The following is a 26,636-nucleotide window of genomic DNA, read 5'->3' as shown; positions in this document are numbered from 1 at the left end:
GGCCCCGCGCTGCGCCCGCCGCGGCCCCGCGGGCTCCCCTCGCCCCGCGCCCGCCCCGCCGCGGGGAGGGGCCCGCGGGCCGGTCCGGGGGGCGGCTCGGCCGGGCCCCGCGGGGCACGCTCCGTGTGAGAGCAGACCCGGCCCGGGGGGCCCGCTCCGTGTGAGCCTCGGCCCGGCCGAACCGCCCCCCTTTTGTCCTCATTCTTATCATTTTTGGGGGGGTTGGAGGGAGGTTGCTGCAGCACTCGGGGTTTTGTAGCTTCCTGGCTCTGCTCGCCAACAGAGAGAACCCCGTAATCCACACTATTACATAGTGCTGCTTTGCTCGTATATAACTCGAAGAAAAAGGGTAAAGTTTCTGGTCCATGAGGAATCCCTGGAAAAGGAGGGATGCGTCCTTTGCTCTGTCCGCTCCTAACACTCATCCAGTGGTTTCCCTCCTCTACAGATGGTATTTTGGTGGGAAGATGAAGTGGGAGGCTGTGGGGAATTGTCAGATAAAATAGGAACTGCTTTTGACTGCGTTTGTGTTTCCTCACTGCTCTGATTTCTGTGGACAGCAGCAACCATAGCCCTGAACTTGTGCCATATATATATATAAATTTTTTTTTATTCCAAACCAGCTCAAATAAAACTTGTATTTACTCCCTCAAGTGACTGTTGGCTGGTAGCTCACCACATCTGTGGATTCTGTCCAAAATGTTTAAAAAGAGGTAACTAAAGTAAGTCTGCTGTCACTAAGCCTGAATTCACAGTGAAAAGGCTCATTTTTCTTGTGTTTAAAAATGTATCAGAAATGGGCAATGGTCCCAGCAAGGGCCTAGAAGATGATGAGGTCAAGTCTAATTGTATTATGTCCCGTTTTCCCATCCTCTCTCTGTTTCAGGGTGAAAACTCTGTTGTGCCTCCTGGGTTTGTGTTGACCCACTCTGAATTTCGGGTCAAAACTTTAAAGAGTAACGGTCAGCAGGGACTGTGTTGGGAACTCAGAGAATAGGGCAAGAAAGAAAAGCTTGGTGGGCACAGATGGGGAGAGTGATGTTTCCCTGTTGTGATAATGTGGTACCACTTAGTCTGGTCCCACTCCTGAGGCTGCCTTGGTGGTTGGGTGTATTTATTCTCTTAGCTGTGCTTGCCAAGCCCTGTAGAAAGTGAAGTTGTGAAGCAGGATTTGTTTGATAAGCAGTCAGTTTTGGGATAAAGGGATTATGCCTCAATCTGGCACCTTCACAACAGAGCCTGCTGCTCCAGTGTGGATTCCCACATGGTAAGTGGGTGGGAATCCCCTCCTTGAGCAGCTGAGGGTGGCTGCACAGAGACTTGGGAAGTCTGCAGAAGCCCAAATGGAAGTTGCAGTGTGTGGATAATGTGTCCAGGACTCCATGGACTTCACCATGAACAGGTTTCCCTTTCAGAGGAGATGCTCTTGGTGAAAAATTCCCTGCAGGGAAGGTGGTTATGGTGACAAGAGCAGCCTCATATGTGACTGAGAAGTAACTAAATATGCACAGGGCCAGGGGAAGACACCTATCTGGTTACTTTTTTCTGAGCAAAATGGGGGAGGTACAGCACTTGTTTTTTTTTTAAATAAGAAGTAACGTGCTATTCCAGTACCATGTTGAGAGGAAACATCCCAAAAGAGCACAGATTTTAAACAAAAGATGCTGTTAAATTTTGCTCTCTCTTCTCCACTGTCAGTGGTCCAGCTGTTACAGGCTGCTCAAACTGTGAAGGCACATTGGTAAGGTTTTTGTCCCTGTCTGTCTATAATGTGAAGCATCTCCTGTTCTCTCGTGTGTGCTGTTTGGGTGGTACTTTCTGGACAAATTAGGCTTTTTTTCCAGCATTGAGCCACTGCTATGAGCTAATTTTAGCCAGTAGTAGGCTGGCACAGGTTTGTAACAGTCAGATGGCCACTTGTTTGTTAATCAGCATAAATTTCTCAAGAGGAAAAGCCAAAAGCCCTAAGGTAGAGTTGATATGCCCTTAACCATTCCCTCCTACCACCTGGATGTGCTACAGGCACCTTAGGGAGGCTGAATTTGCAGGAATTAGTATCTGTCTTGGGAGCTTAATTTGGTTGTGTCTGTGCCAATCTAGGATGCTCATTCTGCATTGTTTGCCAAGCATCTCCTGGTCTGAATCAGATTGCAGTCCTAGTGTGTCCAGCTAGTATTCCTTTAAAATTGACATTTCTTCCCAGTATCTGATCTAAATATACCGTCCCTCAATTCCATAAGGAATCACTCCTCATTCACTGAGCTTTCTAGTTCTGGGCACAGTCTAAGTCCATCCTTCAGGAGCTAGGTAAGTGTTAATAGGGTATCTGGGGGTGTCCTCTGTGCTGGATCTGTTCTGCAGGAGCAGAACAGTTTGCCTTGCCTCCTTTCCCTTTGGGAGCTGTTGCAGGGAAGGGGAACCAAAGCTCTGTCTGCTGTTGGCTTTGCCATCTCCTATTGGAAGGTGCTGCTTCCATTTAAGAAGAGGATGGTGCAGCTTCCTCGCAGGACCAGGCATCTGGAGGTGAGAGATGCCTCTTCTGCATTGGTGGGACTTGTGTCTGTGGTTACAGCCAGAGCTCTGTGCTCTGGAACAGCACCTGTCCTGCCCTTACTGAGCTGCTTCATGCCCTTCAGCTCTGCCCCTCTGCTCTGTCTCTGCTTCTTCCCCTGTCAGAAGGCAGACAATGGGCTGCAGTTATCCCGGTCCATGCATTTGTAACTACTTTCTACCTGTTTAAGTACTTAGATACAGTCAAGGTCTCAGAATTGAAGTGTTGCTGTTTGATTATTTCCTAAATATCCCTCGTCTACTTACACAGCTTGTTGCTGACTTTGTCCTTCCTGAGTGTTCTTCTTGCAGTCCTTGTGTTTTTTTATCCTTCCCTGTTCATCCCTTTTTCTCACTTCTTTCACTTTATGCTGTCTGTCTTTAGCTGTGATGAGCCTTTTGGGATGGTGACCTTTGCTATGTGGGCCCTCAGTGGCTGCCAGTGCCCTTGGGTGCTGCTGGCTGGCCATGCCAGCTGCTCTGCATTCCTCTTACACTCAACTTTGAGTTATCTCGGGGACTTGGTGTGGGATTTGTAGTGTAGACTCCTGTATTAAGGAGATAAGGATAATGCTGACAAGGATAATGCTCTGTAGATCTCTGATACAGCGGAGGGAATCCCCTTGGAGCTGCTAAGGATTTTCCTTAAATTTATTTAATCTGGGTTTTATAAATCACCCAGTGAATTTTCCTGTTGGCTATACTGGCTGTTATGCTTTAATTGCAGATTAAATATATCCATGGGATCTGAGTGATAGAGAAGTGTTCTCAGCCGTGCCATGCACCTGGAAATGTCCTCGAGCACTTGGTGGTCTGTATGTCTTCCCTGAAAAAAATTCTCTAGAATGATCCATCAGTGACTTGTAGCACTAATCAAAGGACTAACGGAGTCCTGATCATGGTTTCTTACTTAGTTGCTTCACTCATACTCAGGTTTTTCCCAGTACTCTGACAAGACCACTCCAGTGAGTGGATTTCCTGCATTTCCTAAGGAGCATTTAGGTTGCTTTCTGGATCTTATCCTGCAGCTCTCACTCGCTCCAGCTTTTCCTCCCATAAACAGTAGAGTTTAAGCCTTTTGAGTTAGAGGCCTTTATTCTTGTTTTGTGAAATGATGGACATGGTAAATACACAGGTCAAGTTTTATGCTCAGAGCATTCTTGGTGTGGAGTTGTTGCTGTCCCTCTCCCTTCCCCCAGGCTCACATTCCGAAATGCACTTTTTGAAATAATGCTTCTGTACTGTAGGCATTTCGTTAGTCCATCAGCAACTGAATGCCTTCGATTTATAGACCTTTGTCATCTTGCGGTACAGAAATTATCATATGATGTCAGTTATTTTAGAACTGATAAAAAAAAATTCTCAGCTGTACTGTGCTTTCTTGGATGGTTGAAATTCCCTTGGTTAAAAGTTCCTGCACCTTTCCTCCCCCAGGGGGTTTATAATAAATTTTGATACTCTCAAAACACAGGTGGATGGGTAGCAAAACAGTCTTTTCTACTTCAGCAGAAACAGCACACAAACAGCTTTTATTTCTTCCTCCTTATCCTAGGAACAACTTACAAAAATCTAGGCTGGAATCAAAACCTGATGAGGCTCCAATAGAATAGATGGCCATGTAGGTCTCTCTGCTGTCACACTTCCCCTGTGACAGCTGAGGTTTACCTCATGCTCTGAGTTTTGCTCTCTGCTGGGCATTGAGCTAAGTTTTTCAGAATGTCTTTTCAGGCTGCTTTTCAAGGTTGGGGTTTTTTTTCTTTTTCTTTTTTATGCTCAGTGAGGCGAGAACTGACAGAAAGGAAACGGATTTAGAAGAATACAGTAAATGCCAGACTTGTCATGTGTGGCTTTGTGGCAAAGTAATGAGATATGAGTTTGATTGATAACTCATTGAGTGACAACTCATTCTTCCCCCCTCACCCTACCAAAGAAACACTCAAAAAATCTTATAAACTCAATAGAATTCTCTGAAAAAAATGAGGGACCATCTTCTCTTTCTGTAATCTACGTGCAGGAGAAGGGAAGGAAATGAGATATCCCAAGTGTGATGGTGAAAACTACTAAAATAAGGAGCAACCAGGGACTTGTGAGGATTTGTAGGGAAAAGGCCAGTGCATTTCATAATGATCAGTGATGGGAGAGGAGCTCCTGTGGCTCTGCTGAGCAGCCTGGAAGGGAGCCCTCCCTCAAGAGAGCAGGAGAGGTGAATGATTTGGGGTGATGTTTTGGCTCTGGAGAGAGTTCAGGGTGTGTATTAGCTGTTGAGGATGTGGCAGCAGTTTTGAGGACCTGAGAATCTCCCAGGTTGTGTTGCAGAAGAGAAGGACGTGCAGGGTTTGTGTAGGGATGTAAGCAGGAATCTGGGGGCAAACCTGGCAGTTTGGCAATGGATTGAGTGTAGTGAGCCATGGTCACATACTGGGAGTGCTTGTGGAGTGAAGTCTGGCTGTGCCTGGGATTGTTCCATGGGCGGGAGGTGATGAGGTTTGAAGTGAGTCCTGTCCCTGTCCTCATTTCCAGTGACTGGCCAGAAGGTGTTTGTGTGGTCCTCCAAGGAACACCTCGTGCTTGCACAGGGTTTGTTTTTTTCTATTCCCACCTAAAACTGAGTCTTTCTTAGTCTAGAAAAGCCAGCTGGTTTTCTATGGCTGCTGTAAGACTTAATGCAAGACAGAAACAGGAGCAAAATTTTGGTGAATTTAAAAGTACTCTCATGGTGGTGGCTCTAGGCCATAGTCAGTGCCAATATATCAATATGCACTGCAGGAGATATCTTGAGAGTGCTGCAACCCTGGTATCGCTGACTGGGCTACAAGTAAAGGTACCAATAAGACATTTATTTATTTATTTACCACTGAGAGGAAGATTTGTAGTCCCTGTTACTGCTCAGAGGCAGGAAAGGATCCCTTGAGGAAAGCAGGTAGGTTGAGAAGAGAAGAGATTGAATGAGTGGAGCTTTAGATTTCTACTTCTCAAATCATATTTGGGGTTGGGGTTCCTTTCCTAAAGCTGATTGATCTTCTCTTACCTCCTGCTTGACACAAGGCAGTACTTTTTTCTCCCTCTGGTACTTAAGACTGCTTGTGTGCACATACTATTCTTCCAAACTGTGTCTGGCTCTCCAGAAGATAAACGCAGAGCTGCTGTTTCTGGAGTCACCGTTGGGGAGGCAGGTGTTTGATTAGGTTCTCTTGTCTCTTGCATCCATAGCTGTCTGGGCTGCAGTTGTTCTGTGAAGCCAGACACATTCAAGATAAGGACCTGTTGTGTCCCCACGGAAAATACTGGTGGAATCCTTTTGTTCCTCTGTAGTGCTCGAATTAGTTTGTGGTTGTTGAGCTGCTTTTGCCCTTCCTGTAACTGAATCTGTTATCTCTGATAGTGTAACTGAGGGAAGCACAAACCATTCCTGTCCTTGCACACTTCAGGAGCTGGTTCACAAGTCACCACAGGGTACTTCCAAAAATATACTTAGTTTTTATGCTGTTTAACTGGTTTGTTTCCCTGTGATCTCAAGGCTAAGGGGATGGAGGGCACGTACTTTTGAATGCAGCTTCTCTTCAATCAAGTGACTCTTTCTGCCCAGGTAGTTTCAGCTGGGTCAGAACATCCAGGGCTTGACTCCAGTAGTGTTCTAATGGTACCCCTGTGTGTGTGTGCACATGGCTGGAGTTGTCGTACATGGGTGAGGGTTGAGGCCCTGCCCTCTCACCAGACAGATGCATGTGACAAAGGGGAGGGCAATCACCTGAAGAGCTGTCCTGGATTGCTAAAAGCATCATGGTGAATAATGCTTTTTATTCCTGCCACTCTTTCTCTCAAATACTCTCAGATCATCTGTTGCCTTTGGCAATGTGTTTGTTTTCATGGTCAACACTTGCACTAGTGAAGCTGCTTAAAAATGCCTGAGCTACAAGGCAGCTGGCAAGGCTGGTTGGCTGGCTTGGGATGGTGACTGCTGGCACGTCACTACTGTGCTTTACCTTAAGAGAGTTTTTTAAGAGCACCTGACTTGGCTGGGATAAGTGAATGGATTTTTTTTTTTGCCACCCAGATTTTACAGACACGTAGTGGCCACATACTCTTATTTGGAAGTTCATAGATTGTCTTTCTGGTACAGCAGGGTGTTAACTGGTGGTATTGATGTGAGTCCTGTTCCCAGACAGCTGCTCCAAGGAGACAGGATGGTTTGGTAAGTAACTGTGTGTGCTGTGCATAGCACAAGTGATCCAAGATGATGATTTCCAAACTGTGCCCTTGGAGACTCCAGAGTGTGGAGCAGCTGTTGGTGTTGTGGAAGTTGCTCTGATAACTATTGCCAAGATGTCACTCTTCATTTTAATTGCATGCATGTAACTACAGCTCAGTGTATTCCTGTTCTATTTCCTCCATGCTATTATGAAGTTTTATGATGCTTCGTGGAGGTTGCTGTCTTTAGAAGCTGCGACCCTTCACATCGCATTTCTTTTATTCTCTTTCCTAATGCAAGTCCTACTTCTCACCTGGAGCAGTTTTCTTCAGTGCAGGGAAAGTCAGTGACCCTCCCTTTATCCCCTCTGGACATCTGTGTCTGCACACAGAGTCTGTTGCTTTCTCCTCTGCTGGATCAAGCACCGTGAGCCATGTGCCCCTTGCTTCCCTCAGCTCCCACCTGTGTACCCACTGCTGCTCCTTGCTCTCGCTTTGCCATCTGGAGACGGTCAGTTGTGCCCACAGGAGGCAAACTCTCATCTTCTGAACTCAGTAAGAACATCTCTAAGTCCTAGGCAGGAGTCTGAGCTCCTGGAAATCCCAGAAAATGATAGGAAATCCAGACCTGCTCATGGATTGACAGAGGTGACATGGGGAGAAGTGTTTGTGATCTGATGGTGTGGTGACAGCCTCAGACACTGGTGTGCACTGACACATCCATTCACTTATCCGAGCTGGAGGTGTTGGAAGCTCTTGGTATCCCAGCAGTGCTGTTTGCCATGCTGCTGTTCCCACGTGGAATGAGTGGAACCAAGTGGCTGGTTACTTTGTAGATTAAACCTGATGAAAAGGAAAAATGCTCCTGCTGCAACATGTTTGGGTTTTGTGGTGCTGATCCCTGTTGGGCTGAATTCACCAGTCCGCTTCCTGTGCTGGATGCTGAACACGTTTGCGGGATTTAACAGGATTTTGCCTCTTGCATGGTTCCTGAAGGAAAGCTTGCCCTTAGCTGCTCTATGCCTGATGCTTGGGTTGGGATGTGAAAATTAATGGATGTGTTTGTTTATTCAGGGAGAAATAAAACCAGCTCTGCCATCAGTGGGACCCAGGTTCTGGCAGAAAGGAGCAGCAGGGAAGGATCTGCCCAGAGGATGCCTCGACAGCCCAGTGCCAGCCGGATGCAGAAGGCTGGAGCCTCTGGGAAGAACACTGGGGGAGGCAACAGTACCTAAAGAAGGCCTTGGAACTAGATGGATTTTAATACTTGACAATGTATATAAACTATGTTTGTTAAAGCTGCTTGTGTTGTGTGTATTAATCAATAAACATGATTTGTAATACATGACTGTTGTTTTTTATTTCCAAAACTTCTTTGGCCACACAGCACGTTAGGAAGTGTTCTTGCATTTCTTCTTGCCCCGTTCCCCTCCTGTGCCTGTTTATGGGGTTTTAGCACTATATCTGAAATCAGGTGGACCTTTCCCATGGCAGTCCTCCCAGTGCTGGTGTGATTATAAAGTGTTACAGTCCCCTTTGCCTCATGAGCCAGGTCAAAAGAGGAGGTTGTGCCAGATAAGGGAGGCAAGAGAAGTACCTGAAACAAGTAAATGGGTTTGTTAGGGCTCAGGTGTTCCCATTCATCATTCCAGAGCATCTCCAGGCAGCTGTGGGGGCAGGGGCCATGAGGGGAGGTGGCCAGGCACGAATGATCCCAGTGCTGGCCTTCAGGAGAGCAGAGTTTGGCCTATGTGGGGTCTGCTTGATACAGTCCCACGAATGATCCCAGTGCTGGCCTTCAGGAGAGCAGAGTTTGGCCTATGTGGGGTCTGCTTGATACAGTCCCATCTGCTTGATACAGTCCCATTAAGCCCTGGAGGGAAGTGGCACTCAAGAAAGGAGGTTTGTAGTCAAGGATTACCTTCATGCTCAGGGGCAGTCCATCCTGACACCCCAGAGCTACATTCCATGCCTGAGTTCCAACTGCATCCCTGACACCCACTCTTAGAGCCATGTCCCTGACCCCCAAGCCCATTTCTGACCCCTCATAGCCTCAGCCTTGTTCCCTCCAGGCCCTGCAGAGCTGAAGATGCTGCTGTGGGGCTGCACTGGCTGGGGTGCAGCACCGTGGGGTCCTCCATGGCACCTCAGATCAGGGTTCTGGGGGTTGTGTGTCCCCTGAGGTTGGTGCAAGGGGCACTCCAGAAGGGACAGGGCAGGATCTGGGCTGGGATGAGGGGTGGTGGGGTCAGCCAGGGCTGCAGGGAGCCCCCCTATGCCATGAGACAGCCTTAGGTTATGTGACTAAAAGCTCATCTCTGTGAGTGAAGAGGAGGAAAGGGGCAATGAGAGGTGGAGGAGCCCTGGGAGTCTCCACAGTGCCAGGGATCCCCTGTCCTGGCTGCTCGTGGGGCCGTCGGTGGGCCCAGGAGGAGCTCCCACCCTGATGGCCAAGGGGGCCACTCTGCAGGTCACCTCTTGTGCTGAGGGGGTGACTGCCTAGGGGTGAGGGACACATTGTGGGATGCAAGGGAAGAGCATTTGGGGATTGTACAAGACTTATTATGGGATGGTTAGAGGGAGGAACCAAAGGTGGGGAAAAGAAGGTATCAAGGTGGTTTAGGGAGCCATAAATGTGGGAAAATTAAGAGATAAGGATATGACAGGAGCTGTGTGGCATCTAACTGCCCATCTACCATCTGAGGGTGTGTGCTTCCAGGGGATACACTGCTGGGGACATGGACATTTGTCACTATTAGGATGCTTAATCAGGTGCACGTGTTGCATGCTAATTGGTGACTTTCTGTGCAAAGCTGATTTTCAATAACTCTTCACTGTTTAAATGGGCATCATTTGCTGTAACATTGTCCTGAAGGCTTATAAAATCAAGACAATTTTATATTCAAACGAGATTTGTTTTATAAGCCAGTTAAAGCAGGTAAGCCAATCAAACCAATTAAAGCTCTGTCAACATTTGAATAGAGATTTGTGATGCCAAGTGGAATTGGTACTACCCAAGTGACTTCAGAATTCTCAGGATTTTAGAAGGATAACACAGAATGTGCAAACACTCCTATGGTAAGTTGGGGACTCACAACTTCATGGAGTTACCTTGGTCCTGACCAAAGGGGAGGGTGCCCAGCTGTCATCTTTCAAGGAGAACTAACTCTGCTGCCCTCCCTGCCCATCTGGGCTCCACCTATACCCCAGATGAATCTGATCAGTGGTCAGATCCAGTCACAATAACCCTCAGTGGTCGGAGTCTGATCTGCCCCATCACAGCCACCAGGCAGAGGTGCTGCACACCAAAATCCATCCATGGCACAGCTGAGGTCAGTCACAGGTCGCTGTCTGCAGGGCTGCTGGAGCCGGTGCACTGTCATGAACATCCAGTGAAGTTTATCCTTGAATAGGAATGAACACTTGCAAAAGGAAGAGTAGGGAAAGCAGGGGGAGAGACTACAAGCTTCTGCCGGGACCTACAGACTGTCTCCCTTGCACCGTCACTGCCACGAAAGGGAGGGCCAGAGGGGAAAAATAAGGTCAAGACGCAGACAAAGCCACGATGGCCCGTACGGGGATCGAACCCGCGACCTTGGCGTTATTAGCACCACGCTCTAACCAACTGAGCTAACCGGCCACTGCTACCCTTTGCACGTCACCGCTTCCTGCCCCGTGGCGGCTCCGGGGCCCCCAAAAGGGGCCAAAAAAGAAAATAAAAGCTAGCAGAGGATGGTTTCGATCCATCGACCTCTGGGTTATGGGCCCAGCACGCTCCCGCTGCGCCACTCTGCTGTCCTTCCGTCGCCTCTTTTTGCCGTCACCATCCCCGTTCCTGCCCCGCCAGGCCCGGCGCGCAGCCCGGGGGGCCGCGGGGACAGCGGTGGCCCCGCACCCAGCGGGGTGACCGCGACAGCCCCGCTGTCCCCTCACAAGGGGTGACAGCGGATGGACCGCTGTGGTGCGCGGCTGTCCGACCTGCTGCCGGAGCTTTGCCTTTCTCCCAGGAACCCGCTCCACGCCCCCCCGCTGAGAGCTGAACGGAGACGTTACCGAACGCGGCATATTTCTTTAAAAAGGGTTCTACGCAGCAGCGGGGGAAGATGTTGGAAAATTCTTTTAACTTTTAGCACAAGAGTGTTTGCCATGGTTACCACATAGTGCCTGGTACGAATACCAGAGATTAATGTGGCTTTGTGTTAACCCCCTACATCTGTGACTAATAGTCTTGTGCCAGATAATGCTCCCTTATTTACCTGTATCAGTGATTAATATGCACTAGTCTTATGTCTTATAATTAATTAATTAATTAACTAATATATACTAGTCTTATATGTCTTAGTTTTGGGAACAAATACGGAGTGTCAGATCAAAGAATGGTAAGAGAAGTGCATCATGACCTGACCACATGTCTGAGATACTCATTAGTTGATCTGGAACAATAAAAGGGAAATTTGGGGAGTGGGATGTTCCCCAAAGACCATCAAAGACCCTCAAAAGACCCCTGCTCATATCTAAATAAGTCCACAGAAATAATTATCATATATGCATGTATTCAAGAATGTAATTAATATGTAATAGGAATGTAGTGAGTATGTATTAGTTTCATGGCTATAACTTGGTCTCTTTGGTTGCTGGGTGTGCATTATTCCAGTGTGTGGAATAAAGGAATGTTGGCTTCCTAACCCAACAAACTGGTTGGAGAGTTTATTTCCCAGTTTTCAATAACAGAGACAAAACCCGTCTGGGATCTTCTATTTTTTTGGCCAGCCTGGTAGGAGCTGCCATTCACCTGTCATATGTTACTATCTGTCCACAAGATTTTGGGAAAACAGGCAAGTATCCTAATGGGGACATGTTAAGGAAGGTGGGTGGACTTTTGCACAAGTTTCTCACAAACTGGGGGGCCTGGCTTGCAAAACTGCTGTCAGTGGGAGATTTTATGATTTTTGGAAAAAAATCCAGAAGAGAACATAAATTCTGGGACCAGAGCTACTCAGCACATCACACACCTCATATCCACCACAAACAGCACCAGTGTGTTCCCACCAGCCCCATGAGAGCCAGACTCGGGGGGCAAAAGGAAGACACGCTGCCATGTGGCTCCTCATTTTGAGGAGAAACTAAGGTTGTCACCCATCTGCTTACTTGGCATGGAGCCCGTTTCGCTCTGGGTTTCTGGCAGTGACTTCCTCCCTCTTCCCTCTCAGAGCCTGTTTCTGATGGGCACAAGAAGGTGGGGTGGACCTCTGGAGGGCTGGTGTCATGCCACAGCTCTGTCACTCCAACCTTTTGGGTAAACCCTTTCCTCTTCTTGTGTCCTAGGATGACCGTCCCCAAGAGCTGACAACACTACTGAGATGTTTCTGCCTTGTACCATCAGTATTTGCCCCACGGGAGTAGTACTGAAGTGTGTACAAGGACCTCTCACCTCTGAGCCACTGCTGGGTCCAAGAACTGGGCTGCTGCAGAAGCTGCAGGTGGTGCAGAAGGTGGAGGAGCCATGTATATGACCTTTTTGACCTTAAAGACAGTCAAGCAGTGGAGTAGGTCATGCAGGGAGGTTCTGCAGCCTCTGACAGACCCAGCTGACTGAACAATGTGGTCTCACCCCAACAGCTGACCCTGCTTTGAGGATAAGATGAACTAGAGATCTCCTGGGGTGCCCCAATCCTCTCAGGGCTGTTCTGTCTCAAGAGCTGTGTCCATACGCTCTGCTCACCTGTGGCATCCAACAGAACGTGCCTGCTGCTGCAGCCCCTGCCCATATCTTTTCCCTTGCAGAGCTTGCCCTATGGGAAACTCCCTGCTTTCCCACACTCCTTCACACTTCTCACACTTGCTGGAGTGTCATCCCCCAGCTTAGATTTGAGTCACTGTTTGTGATTTTTGCCTTTTGGGCAGCACATCAGGACTGAGAGTAGTTTCCTGTAGAATCCCAAAAAGGGGGTGAGGTTCAGCTGTTTAGAAGTACATGGTATCTTGCATTGCTTCCTAAGATAGGAATCCCTCTCTGGGCTCATTACCAGATATACTCAGAAGGCAAAACGTCTCCCTTGGTAGCAAACTGCAAACAATTTAAGTTAATGGAAGGTGACTTTATTTTTGCTTTTTAATCTTATATGAGTAGTGGCAATAAAGTTAACAATGATTGGGTTAACATTTAAATTTAAAGTGTAAATAACAAAGTGTGAATCTCCATTTGAAGATAATGGGAGGAGAAAAACACTCTTTGCTGGCTGCCTTGTTTGAATTATTAATCAGGTCAGTTTTGGTGGACAGAAAGGAACCCCAAACCAAAACAGACCACTTGTTTTGGACATTTGAGGATGGGTACATCACCTCTGAAGGCAGCTGTCTCTTTTTGTTATGAGGCAGGTATCAGCAGCAGCATGTCCTTCAGCTAAAGAGTCTATGGTTGAACAGATACACCATGGGTGTTAAAACTAAAAGTAACCTGAACATACCACTAATAAAAAATGGTCTATTTGCTATAAATTGTGTTTCAACTTATTCTGAACTGAGTTTCAGCTGTAGTGAGGAAAAAGCAAGCAAGCAAGCAGACTGGTAAGAAGATATCAAATCCAATAATATGTATATAATGACATTCATAGATTTATTTTGCTTACTTTACAGTGCACACCGCATATTCTTTATCTCTCCCCAGAGCACCCCCCCACTGATAGCAAGATTATTTACCCATTTTGTTCCTCTGGTTATATTTTTTTAAGAGATACACCTACATATTTCCAAGCTTTATTCACACTAACTACATTCACACACAATGTAATTGTGTCTGTAACTCATTAAGGATCATTACCCCTTATTTTTTGTTACAGAAAGCAGCCTTCAGAAAGCCAGCAATTTTCTCATATGCTTCTGCAGAGCTTTCTTTATTTCTTTGTTTCTCAGACTGTAGATGAGAGGGTTGACCAGGGGGGTGAGAATGGTGTAAAAAGCAGAGAAGACTTTGTTTGGCAATATGTGGGTATCGTGAAAAGGGAGTATGTAGACAACTACTATTGACCAGTAAAAAAGAATCACCACAATCAGATGTGAGGAGCAAGTGGAAAAGGCCTTTTTCCTTCCAGTGGCAGAAGGAATTCTCACGACTGTGGCAATGATGTAGAGATAGGATGAGAAGGTCAACAGGAATGGAGGCAGCGAGCACACACCTGCCACGACAGAAGTGACAAATCCCGCCACCCGCGTGTCGCTGCAGGAGAGTTTCATCACCGGGAAGGAGTCGCAGAAAAAGTGGTCGATTTCATTCGGCCCACAGAAATCCAAATTTGAGATCAGGAACGTCAGTATGGAATTGGACAGAAAGCCACTGACCCAGGATGCAGCGCCCAGGCGGAGGCAGAGCTTGGTGTCCATGCGGGATGGGTAGTGCAGGGGCTCACACACCGCCAGGTACCGGTCGTAGGACATCGCGGCCAGCAGGTAACACTCTGCACCCGCCAGGCAGCCGAAGAAATAGTACTGTGTGAAACACCCCCTGACTGAAATGCGCCTGTCTCCACCTGCGTAGCTGAGCAACATCCTTGGCAAGATATTGGAGCTGTAGCAGATTTCCAAGCAGGCCAAATTGCCCAGGAAGAAGTACATTGGGGTGTGGAGGTGCTGGTCAACCACCGCCAGCACAACGATGCACGTGTTCCCAGTTATGGTCACAAAGTAGATCGACAGAAACATCAGGAAGAGAAAACAATCTAGTTCAGGGCCATTCCCAAAATCTAGGAGGATGAACTCTGTAACAACTGTTCCATTTTTCCACTCTTTATTTGCCATAACTTTTGTTCTAGTGTTAAGTCAGGAAATGCTACCAGCAATGAAGACCTCTACAGTTAGGAAAATAATGAAAATTTCCTCACAGAATAGAGAAGCCAAGAGTAAAAAAGTCTTTGCATCACCAGACCTGTCATGTAATTTTTACAAAAATATTTCTCACACACTCAGAGTCACATTAATTATTACTCCACGTACTAAGAGGAGTACCTGCAACTGAACTGATGTCCATGTTTCTTCTCTGGCACAAGGGTGCTTTCTAGCATGTCTCCAGTCTGTGCAAGCAAATGAAAAATCAAGTTCTTTTATCAGATGCTGTCACAAGTTTTGCCATATTCATTTCTGTTGTGAAGAAAATAAATATTTGGTCAGATTGCTCCAGCAGTGACATAGCTGTATTTGCATTGTTAATAAGTATTGATGTCATTGATGTATATTATATATTCACTATTTATAGGTATGTAGCATGACTTCTTGTGCAGACATTTTTCTTATTTGAAGAACAATTCAAATTTAGCATTTCAAACACATTTCAAATCTTATTTGAAAAACAATTCAACTTCCTTCAATGAAAAGAAGTATGAAGGGCATGTATACCATCCTCCACATATGTTTACCCTGTCAAAAAACCCCCTGAAACACTCACAAACAAAAGCACTTTGCAATTGTCTCATCCTTCATTCTTGTCAAGAGGTAGAACAAATTTAAGGAGTTTAATTCACCTAAAAAAGACAGAGTAAGTCATCTTTTGAAAGGACCGATTTCTTGTCACTGAGAAATCAGAGAGACTTCAGTAGCCAGGTGCTTAATCAGAAAAATACAGTTCAGATAAATCCTACTGCTTGTCATAGTGCTCTTTTTTATTTTCCTCTCCTGTGTCATTCTCTAGATTCCCTTACAAATCTGATTTTCCAAAAATCCTGGGGCTTTGAAGAATTTTTTCTGGATTTTCTTAAAAAAAAAATCAGTGCTCAAACTAGCCACAATACTGCAGTTAAGGGTAAACTGGTACAGGGAGACAACAGAGGGTGGATGCATGGACAGGTAGCCTGAGAGGAATATAGAAAAAGAGTCTGAGCAGGCAGAGATCAAGTTAGGAGAGCTAAAGCCTTGGAAAAAAAGTTAAACCTGGCCAAGGACACCAAGAGCAACAAAAAAAGCTTCTATATATATGTTGGGGATAAAATGTGGGTCCTCTCTGGAAAGAAGGAGATCTGGTTATGTGGGACTTGGAGAAGAATGAGGTACTCCATGGCTTTTTTTACCTTGATCTTCACCAGCAAGTGCTCCATCCACACTGCCTGAATCACAGGAGGCAAAGGCAGGAGCGGGAGAATGAGGAGAGGATCAGGTACAGACCATCCAAGGGGGCTGAAGGTGCACAACTCCATGGGAGATGACGAGACACATCTGTGCATCTTGTGGGAAACAAGTGTCTAAGCCACATTTGACAGGTTGTAGCAATCCAGTGAAGTTCCCAGTGAAGTTCCCACTGCCTGGAAAAGAGGAAACATAACCCTCACGTTTAAAAACAGAAGCAAAGAAGACCCAGGGAGCTACAGGTCAGTCAGTCAATGGTGTGTTTGACACACTGGAGGGAAGAGATGTCATCCAGAGGGTTCTGGCCAGACTGGAGAGGTGGGACCGTGCAAACCTCATGAAGTTCAACATGGCCAAGGGCAAAGTCCTGCCCCTGGGCAGGGGCAATCCCAGCACAAACACAGGGAAATGGATGGAGAACAGCCCTGGGCAGAAGGACCTGGGGGTGCTGGCTGACGAGAAGCTCATGGACATGCCCTGGCCACGTGTGCTGGAACCCAGACACCCTCCATGTCCTGGGCTGATCCCACAGAGTGGGCAGCAGGGGAATGGGGAATTCTGCCCCTCTGCCCTCATACAATAGCGTAACTTTGCAAGACTTACACACTTCTTTCCACAGAACTAATTTTAAAATTTCCCTTAAACTCTCACGCATTCAAACCCCAAATTTTTAGTTAGTTTTCTAACATCTGACCACTGAAAATGCTGGAAGTGTGGCCTGTTTCTGTGTCAGTCAACAAAACCTTCAGCACTGTTTCTTACCTGAAGCCACAGGAACATTGAAATCCAAGTAAAAGATCTGACTTCTTGAGGTTTTTGTATACAGCTTTATTTTCATGAAGATCTTGATTTTCTCGAGAACAAGGGGAAAAAGAAGAAAATTAGAGCTCTGTGTTTGCAAAAACATGTCGTGTGTGTTGTCCCCTCAATAATTTTCAGATTTTCCTTTTTTTTTATTTAGCCAACTGAATATACCAGCTCTTCCATTCTATCAGGTAGAGAGTGTTCCTCCTACCCCTTCACTCCTTAAAATCGTTTTCAGAGCTGAGACCAGTAAAACACCCCAGGGGATAATCAAGCAAACAAAAGCCTTGGAGAGGTTGTTGTCATCAGTCTCATAAATAACATAAATAACCATTCTTTCCCTGTACACTCTGGTTGGAATTAGCTCTTTTTTAGCCTACACTTTGATCACTTTTTGGGCCTGGACGGAATTATGTAGACAGACAGAACGATGACTGAGCTAAAGATTACTATGATGATCATCACTGCTACCAAGTCAGCACTGCTGTGTTGAAATCTAAACCTGACTAGGGCCTCGATTCAGTGCCAGGCAGATGCCTGTGAGGATAATTCAGTTGTCCTCTGGAGATGCTGCTCCATCTTCTTTCTCCACAGGGCTTCTTCCTCCTAGCTGTGGTATCACAAATAAGTGAGATGATTGTTCCAGGTCCTGATTTTGTGCCACAGCCTCCCAGCTGGCATTTAAGAAGGTCGGGTCCGTTGAAATTTGTTAGTCGGTGTTCAGGTTGCAAGGCCAGGCAGAAACAGCTTGATCTCTTGGCAAAGCACAACTCTGCATCTGCTTGGTGAACCTCAAAAAGAAAAAATGTCATAAGAACAAGGGAAAATTCAAAGATCACATGAAGAAGTGAAGTCCCTCCAAACACCGCTAGAGGGGAGTGTAGACAAAACAGTCTGAAAGACCAATTTCTGCCACAGTGACTTGGGCCCCTACGGAGCTGCAGAGGCTGAATATCATCCATCTTGATTGCTGACATGAGATGGAATAGAGCTGTCTCAAAAATACAAAATCTGCCTGTTGACTTTCCCACGGGATACCCCTGGTTTCTCACCAAGTAGCCACTGTGTCAGTTCTACTGTATCATAGAACAGAATTATAGAATCATAGAACCAGCCAGGTAGGAAAAGACCTCAGAGATCAACCAGTCCAACCCTTGATCCAACACCTCCGTGGTTACCAGACCATGGCACTGAGTGCCGTATCCAGTCTCATCTTGAAAACCTCCAGGGACGGTGAATCCACCACCTCCATGGGCAGCCCATTCCAATGTCTGATTACTCACTCTGTAAAAAGTTTCTTCCTCATATCCAACCAAAACCTCCCCTGGCACAGCTTAAAACTGTGCTCTCTTGTCCTACTGCTGGTTGCCTGGGAGAAGAGACCAACCCCCACCCGGCTACAACCTCTACGTTGGTAATCAAAGGAAGACAGAGGATAAAGTGGACCGTCTTTGGAAGGATAATGGGAGACATGGAAGCTGGCGCAGATGGCTTCTTATTCACTTTTTATTCTATTTATTCTTACTTTATTTATTTTATTTTATTTATTATTTTATTTATTTATTTATTATTTTATTTTATTTATTTAATATTTTATTTTATTTATTAATTTCTAAATTTTATTTTATATTTTATTTTTATTTTTATTTTTATTTTATTTTTATTTTATTTTATTTTTTATTTTTTATTATTTTTTAAATTATATTTTTATTATTTTTATTTTATTTTTATTTTTATTTTTATTTTTATTTATTTTTATTTATTTATTTAATGTATTATTTTATTTATTTATTTATTATTTTATTTTATTTATTTATTATTTTATTTTATTTATTAATTTCTAAATTTTATTTTATATTTTATTTTTATTTTTATTTTTTTTATTTAATGTATTATTTTATTTTATTTATTTATTATTTTATTTTTTATTTTAATTTTTATTTAATTTTTATTTATTTATTTAATTTATTATTTTATTTATTTATTTATTATTTTATTTATTTATTATTTTGTTTATTCTTATTTATTCTAATTTATTCTTATTCTATTTATTCTTATTTTATTTTTATTTTATTTATTTCTTATTATTCACTTTGCAAGGGTAGATGGTGGAAACATGGTATCACCTGCAGTAGCAGTTTTTGTTTGCAGACCCTATTTCTTTGAATTTTGCAAAAATGTGGATCTATCACATGATCTTAGAGCCTCTTCCAGAGCCTAAAGGGGTTCCAAGAGAGCTGGAGAGGGACTTTGAACAAGGGTCTGGAGAGATAGGATGAGAGGGAATGGCTTCTCACCACCAGAGAGAAGGGTTAGATGGGATACTGGGAAGGAATTCTTGGCTGTGAGGGTAGTGAGGCCCTGGCACAGGGAAGCTGTGGCTGCCCTGTCCCTAGAAGTGTTCAAGGCCAGGTTGGATGGAGCTTGGAGCAACCTGGTCTAGTGGAAGCTGTCTCTGTCCATGGCAGGGTGGTGGAACAAGATGGTCTTTAAGGTCCCTCCCAACCCAAACCAGTCTGTGATTCTGTGATTCTATGATTTTATGTGAGCTGCTCCTACTCTGATCACACTCAGTAGGGGTGCAGGGATCTTTGGGACTGCTGTTACTCACTGCAGAGAACGTAAGGGGCAAGGCTGATCTCACGAATCAGGCACAGGAGCCACTGCAGCTTGATCTAAAGAGACAACTTAATACAGATGTCAGCAGACAGCTGGGGTGGAAGGGCACTTTTGTGGCATTCCATGGTGTGGATATGCCTGGACATCCCTTTACAGCCAAAAGAAAGACATTGTCATTTCTTCGGTGTGAATCAGCTCATCTCTAAGTAACATCTGAAATCATGTGCTCTAACAGTGTCCTCACTGTGCTTGCTAAAATTTCTTTCATGTACTCCAGTATATTCCATACATTGCTATAGAGTCCCATTCCTTCTGCTCCTATCCATTCATTGATGTGTTTTTGGAATAATTATAGATGCCAGAAGATTGGTATTTTTCTAGTGAAGCTTTAACCTGGGAGGATACAATTTGGATTTTGGACAGAACTTAATATCCTACAACATATTTCTTTCTATCTTTTCTGAAAAGCTTTCCTCTGAAAACAGAGATAAAATGAAGGGACAAATGAGGGTATAAATAAGCAGAAAAATCAGAGATTTTTTAACCAAAATGTTTATTGCAGATCTTAACTCTCATACAACCTGAATTGATACTCCTATTTAACTTAAGAAAGAAATTATAGAAACAATGAAACAGGAAGCTCTTGAATAGATCTGATGGAAATTTGAAATTTTCAACTGAAGAACATTTTTGTAATTGGGAGGGAAAAGATATCTGTTTGCTGCTGAAATGTAAACATTGTGGAACTTCCTAAATAAGTAAATTAAAAAACATAGGGAAAAAAAAGAAATGTAACTGATGTCGCTGAAATGTTTTAGAAAATACAGAGTGATGTGTGCTAGGTGGGATGATGAGGATTTAGCAGTAAGTAAAGCCTTGACAGCCAGGATGAGGGTATCAGTTAGAGAGCTGTTTCACAAAGAATCTGCCTCCAAAGGAGTTGCAAAAAGTGTGTGAGTCAGACGACTGAAGAAAACAATGTCCTATCGGATGGGCCTTAAGCATTCGCTAATTAGGCGCAGAGTCCTCAAGGCAAGCTGAGAGTCAAGGGAGGGGTGTTCCTGGAGGGTATCCAGGTACCTGATACCTGTCATGTTCTGGTGGATCACGGATTGATAAATCCCTGCAGATGACCACAGCTCTCCTCTGTGAATTCCCAAGATACAGTTCCAGGGTTTGCAGGGTCAAATTTTGTGAACTCTAGGTCTTTTGTTTGTTTGTGTACGTGTGTGTTTGGCTGCTTCTTTAACAACTGAAAACAGTAATGTTACATTGGGAATTGTTCAAGGCCTTGGGATTGAGAAGAGGGTTGTGACACTGAGAGTGGGAGCTTGGGCACCCACTGAACAGAGCTGGAGGTAGGGCTGGGACAACTGGGACCTTTAAGACGTGATCACTAGAGATAAAATGTTCTTCATGGCTCAAGAGCTCCCATACATCTCTGGAGAGCATGGGGAATGGTCTGCAGGGAGTGACTACAGGTTGCAGGGGCAGTCTGTGAGGCACCACTGAAGCAGGGGGATCTGGTGGGGTGGGGATCTGGTCTGGGGCAGGAGGGACTCTGTGGAGAAGCTGGGCACCATCTCTGTGAGACTGGAGTGCCAGGGGTCTGCAGGCTGGGCCAGAGGGTGCCATGAAAGGCAAGGGTTGTGTTTCAGGACAGAGCAGCAGTGCTTGAGCCCGGGACCACAGGACGGGGGAACACCAAGGCTGGGACAGCAGTGATGTGTGGGCCAGGCTCATACACCTCTGCCCAGGCATCCTGGGAGCCTGGATGTCTCCTCTGCAAGTCCCACACTGACCAGAGACAAGTCTGAGGCACATGAGGCCTGAAAAGGTCTTGGTGTGGGCCAGCACTTGGCTTCTTTCTGGGACAGGACATATCAAAGGAGCTGCTTAGTGAAAGCATTTCTCCCTTCCTTTATTTTCCTGTAACTATGCTGTGATTTTCTGCTCCTGTCTCTTGGGAGAGCCACTTAGACTTTCTTCAGTTGTTCCATCACTAATAACCTCACAGGCCCCATTAAAACTACAGTAAAGTTCACCATCCTTCACCCTGTGTAATTTTTACCCAAGGGCTTGGTAGATTGAGTACGCTGGAACAAACTTTTTCTTACTGCTAATTTTCTGTTACAGTCATCAGGTGGCTAATAGGAGAAATAGTCTTTGAGAAAGGTTTGCTCTACTTCAACTTTTTAATTATGCAACAGAGGATTTCTTGTTTCTTATTCAAGACATGATGTCAATTAATATACTCCAAATGAACTTAGTAAGCATCATTCTCCTATGTTGTTGATGCTGTCAAACAAAACCAAGCAAAGTTATCTTTGTGGTCAAGCAACTTGTGGAATCTGTGTCTTTGGCTGTTTCTTTCAGGAGTCACAAAGGGCAAAGATGCCCATGATAAGATCGTCCCTCTCACCATCCTCAGAAACAGCACTGCATTGCAAATGTAGTGACAGCTCCAATTGCCACAGGTGCTCCTCTTGTGAAATTACCTGCACACTCAGGTAAAACTGTACCAAAAACTGTGACACAGATCAAATTTAAAAAAAAAAAAACAAATAGCATTTTCTAACACTTTGAAGATGAACACTTTCAAACTCTTTCACGACCACAAACCAACATAACCAACACAAGCTGAGTTGCCAGAGGCAGGCACATGATGAGAAGACACTCAAACCAAAGCATAGATATGAGCACTATAACATGAGAGAGCAAAGGTGGGGGTCAGTGATGGTGCTCATCCAAGAATTAAACAGACAAATATTTGGTAAGACAATTATCAGGCTGATGTAAAAAATATTTGATAGGTAGATAGGCAGGGAAATAAGAATTTTTATTAGTGGTGAAAGAAAGTTTTGTGGATAGTGAGATAGCTAAAGTAATAAGAACACAACTCTCGTGCACACATGGACTATACTTTTTTTCAAAAAATGAAAAATATAGATGCATGGGGAATATGGGGAATATTTGCTCGATTTCAGTCATCTTTAGAAAAGCAATCTTGGCAACCAAATTAAAGGATTAAAATTCAGGAAAAAGTTGATTTTTACCTGAATTGTGTATTTTTAATTTCCAAACAACAACTTTTCATTTAGAAATAGGTCAATATATACATTTAAAATAAAACTTTAATTTTAAGACATTAAGTGGATATGAACAAGCTAAAACATTTTACTTCAGGATGAATGACAGCAACTAACCATAGCCCAAAAGGAAACTAGCCAATGACCTGACTTGTCAAGAACCATGAAGAGAGGCAGGTGGATAGAGTAGATAATCACTTATGGTCATTAATCTGCTGTATTCCCTAGTCCACAAAGGGGAACTTTTGTGATCTTGCAGCAAAATTAAACAAAAAATTGTATTTTCATGCTATTTCCAGGAGGGCTGGATTATTTTTTCTTGCCTATGATCTTCCTTCACTTTTCTGAAGTGGGAGGAGAATCCAATGGGCTGAGTTTAGTTTCTTTCCTTTCTTTTCCTTTGAGAGAAAGCCGTATCAAAGAGAAGCAACAAACAGTAGTATTGCTGATTTCTGAAATTCCCAGCTTGTTACTTCAGAGGTGGTTGTGCCTCAGAAGGAAGGACTCCATGCTCTCATAAGGAGTAATTGTCACTAAGATTGTCTGTAGAAACTGACTACAGGTAAAGTCACAGAAATTATCCTTGAATATTCCCTAGAAGAAGACTTCCCTGACCTAACTTTTAGCTACTTACAAGCTAGGAATATCTCTCCTGATGTAGATCTACACAATTAACTTCTAAATGTGTTAAACCGCATGAGATAATCAGTAGTTTTACAGTCTCTTGCAGTGTGGTGTCCTTTTCACCTTTCTCCTTGTAAATATGAGAGGTGGAGCAGCCATATTCTGAGCCTTCTCCTTGTTTCAGTCACTTTCCTCCAGGAAAGACTTTTCTCCGTAAGGTTTTTTTCAGGGCAGTTTTCACCTCCTGGTTCCTAAGTGTGTAGATTAAGGGGTTCAGAGCTGGAGTGACAGCACTGTATATGAGAGTCACTTGCACATCCATTTGAGTGGAGTTTCCTGAGGAGGGTGGTGTATAATTGAGGAGCACTGGAATATAAAACAGTACTACAACAGTGAGATGGGAGGCACAGGTGGAGAAGAGTTTCCATCTTCCTTCCTGGGACTGGACTTTATAGAAGAGGAAGGAGATGATATGGAGGTAGGAAGGGACTACGAGAGTGAAGGGCCCTAAAACAATAGATGTGGTAACAACATTGAGGAGTGTCATGTTGAGTCTGGTCCTACTGCAAGCCAAATTCAGCAGTGGCTTGATGTCACAGAAGAAGTGCTGAATTTGGTTGTGGCCACAGAAACTCAGCTGAGAGGTCATGACTGAGTGCACCACAGCATGTACAAACCCAGTGGACCAGCTGGCCACAGCCAGCAGCAGACAAGTCCGTGGGCTCATGACCAGGGCATAGTGCAGAGGGTTGCAAATGGCCACGTATCGGTCGTAGGCCATCCCGGCCAGGAGCACAGCCTCCGTGCTGCCCAGGAAGTGGAAGAAGTGCAGCTGGGCCAAGCACCCCCCAAAAGAGATGGGCTGGTGCCCGAAGAGGAAGCCAGTCAACATCTTCGGAACAGTGACTGTGGAGAGGAACATATCCAGGCAGGACAGGTTCCCCAGGAAGAAGTACATTGGTGTGTGGAGCCGAGGCTCAGATATCACCACAATCACGATGATGCTGTTTCCCAGAAGAGTGGCTGAGTAGAGCAGCAGAAAGGAGGTGAAGAAAAAGTGCTGCAGCCCCTGGATATTGGTGAGACCCAAGAGGAGGAATTCACTGACCTCTGTTTGGTTCAGCATTGCTAGAACAGTAAGAAGCAAAGGCAAAATGTCTTTACAGTTGCGAGGAGTAACAGTATTACATAACTCGTTTGTATCTCTGCTATTTTAATACAAACAAGTGTAGAAGAGAGCAAAACATAACATTTGTAATCAAACACAAAACCTGCATAGGAACTCAAGAAATTAACATGGATAAAGACTTTTGCAGTCTTGAACTTTCTGTCTAGAACAGGGTAAAATATTGCAAAAGGAAAAATACTAAACCAGGAATGTCCATCTATGCATAACAGCTGAATATGTAAGGTGTAAAATATTGCTGCTTCTTCACCTTCAGCCACATCCATATTTCAGTTCTGCTTAGCTGTAACTTCCTGCTACATCTTTTTATCTCATCAACTGAGCTTCTAACTCATAACATTACTCCTGATGCTTTCTTTCTATTTACTGTTGTGCTTAGATTTCATTAAACCAGTTTAAACTTACACGTTTCTAATGGTTGCCATCTCTTCCAGACAGCTCTTTGATCTTAAAATTGCACCATTTACACTTTTTTTCATCAGCAGCCAGCAGGAGGTGCTCCAAGGTATCATACAATCATCATCATTTCTTCTGTATGTTGCTGAGAATAAAGGAAGAGGATGCCCCAGCATGCGATCCCAAATTGGTTTTGATAATGAACTGTATATTTTGCATAAAAGGTATCTTTTTTGAGCAGCAGTGGATGAATAGGACAAAAACCAGCACCTCATCTTCTACAACACCGTGATGGAGCAAGACTGAATTTGCAGGAGCCAGAATAGCTGGTGCAAGTTCCAGACAAATTCACTCATCCCACTGAGACAATGTCATGGAATCATTAAGGCTGGAAAAGACCTCTAAAATGACCAAGTGTGACCATCAACCAGGTCCAGGTCTTTTAAATGACAATGAGTAAACACACATTTTCACTTTTTTTTTCTGTTTCAGGTAAGTTTGTTTGTTACTGTGTATAAATTCCAGCCAAATTTGATAAAGAACAAAGTCTTGAGATCATTTTACCGGGGCAGGTAGGCACAGAGTTTTCCATCTTGCAGTATAGATGCAAATTCTACAAGGCAGATAGTTTTCTCAGTACATTCAATGCACTGATGATTAACACTGATGAATACAACTAATGCAAAAACAACTCCAAAATATTTCCTGTGAATAGATTAAAACACACATAGATACATTTCATCATCTTTGTTCCTTTGTACTATATGCTTTTATTGAAAAATAAATGATTTTTGAAAATCGGTACCATATATCTCCAGTCCAGTCACTCTTTTTCTCACACTTCTTCAGTTTATTATTTCAGCGTGAAAACAGTAAGCAAATAGAAAACTAAATTTATTTCTTAGTAAAAGAACATCAGTATGTAGCTTAAAGATAGTTTATGCACATATGTGTCCACTCTAAAAATCTGATCATACTGCCCTGAAAATGCTTTTAGTCCGCTGCTTGAACAAGCTCTCTTGGAAACATTAGATTTGATAATATTATAGACTTACCAAATTTTAGTCAGTCACCTGCTTTTGAAGAGGTATAGATGAAATTCTAGCTTTAAGACTCTTGCCTAAATACAAGTGCAAAGAAAAGACTTTGCCTGTTGCAGCTGCCTATTTTTCCAAGTACAAAAATTACACCTTTAAAAAAAGAGGTAATTGTGCACAAACCTCACATCAATACCCACAATACAATTTTCTCTGAGAGTGAGACAGAAAGCAAAGCTAAGGGCAAAATGACTCTTTTCATGGAGCTAAAAGACAGAGAATTTCTGTACTCCTTTTTCCTTCCATATCTACTTGGCACACTTGTGGCTGAGAGGTCAATACTGCAGGGGTGCAAAGGACTGCCACAAGTTCCCGGGGGCTGGTATTTATTCAGGTAGGATACAGGAGGCAGCTTTGCAAACTCTACCAGAAGTCTCTTATGACCTACTTAGAGGGTGAAAAAAAGTCTTCTATTCATGCCCAAATGGGCAAAATATCAACACCATCACATGGGAATTAAATTGCTTTCATCAGTCTCCTGTGATCTGTGAATCAATGGTGAGCTGCAGAGCACTGAACAAAGTGTTGTCTAAACATAATGCCCAGATGAGCCACCTGCAAAACACAAAGAATTCTGCAGAGACTAACTAATAACAAAAATATCCCCCAAAACAAACCACTAAGCCAATCCACCACTATGCACCCCCAAAATAATCCATCACAAATATCTCCATCTTGGTGCACAGAGTTTATGGCTCAAAATTCTTTTGGAAATAGAGGCATGAGTCATACAACCTCAGCTGAACTGAAGCAGTGTTTAGGCAACACTCCTTAAATTTCTTTCAAATATTAGAATTTGTGACTCCTAGTATGTGTTCCATAGATTCTGATGTGTTAAGATTTCTGATGTATTTGTATTGGCATATCACAAATAAGGAGGCATTTCTGGTCTCTTTGAAGACAAGACCATCCCAAACTTGCATCTTAATCATCATTTTCAATCCTGTGGGAAAATTTCCACAATTGTTTACA

The 26,636-nt window shown here is 44.1% G+C and overlaps 2 protein-coding genes and 2 non-coding genes across 4 annotated transcripts; all 4 read right to left on the bottom strand.

Annotated features, from left to right (window-relative positions):
- Nucleotides 1-10,304: 10,304 nt before the first annotated feature.
- TRNAI-AAU lies at nt 10,305-10,378 on the bottom strand. Its single transcript has one exon. It is a non-coding gene; the product is annotated as a tRNA-Ile (tRNA).
- An 83-nt stretch (nt 10,379-10,461) lies between these two features.
- TRNAM-CAU lies at nt 10,462-10,533 on the bottom strand. The gene has a single exon. It is a non-coding gene; the product is annotated as a tRNA-Met (tRNA).
- Nucleotides 10,534-13,587: 3,054 nt separating this feature from the next.
- Nucleotides 13,588-14,634, bottom strand: LOC108498247 (olfactory receptor 5B21-like). The gene has a single exon (XM_017816727.1). It carries the CDS (start codon nt 14,530-14,532, stop codon nt 13,588-13,590), a length of 945 nt encoding a protein of 314 aa, XP_017672216.1. The 5' UTR covers nt 14,533-14,634.
- Nucleotides 14,635-22,430: 7,796 nt separating this feature from the next.
- Nucleotides 22,431-24,111, bottom strand: LOC108498399 (olfactory receptor 12D2-like). The gene has a single exon (XM_017817025.1). It carries the CDS (start codon nt 24,109-24,111, stop codon nt 23,170-23,172), a length of 942 nt encoding a protein of 313 aa, XP_017672514.1. The 3' UTR covers nt 22,431-23,169.
- Nucleotides 24,112-26,636: the final 2,525 nt, after the last annotated feature.

This window comes from Lepidothrix coronata, unplaced genomic scaffold, assembly GCF_001604755.1.
Source record: "Lepidothrix coronata isolate B3197 unplaced genomic scaffold, Lepidothrix_coronata-1.0 Scaffold58, whole genome shotgun sequence".
In the NCBI taxonomy this organism is placed as follows: Eukaryota; Metazoa; Chordata; class Aves; order Passeriformes; family Pipridae; genus Lepidothrix; species Lepidothrix coronata.
The sequence above is the reverse complement of the archived record's forward strand: the minus strand, read 5'-3'. Positions and strand labels throughout refer to the sequence as shown.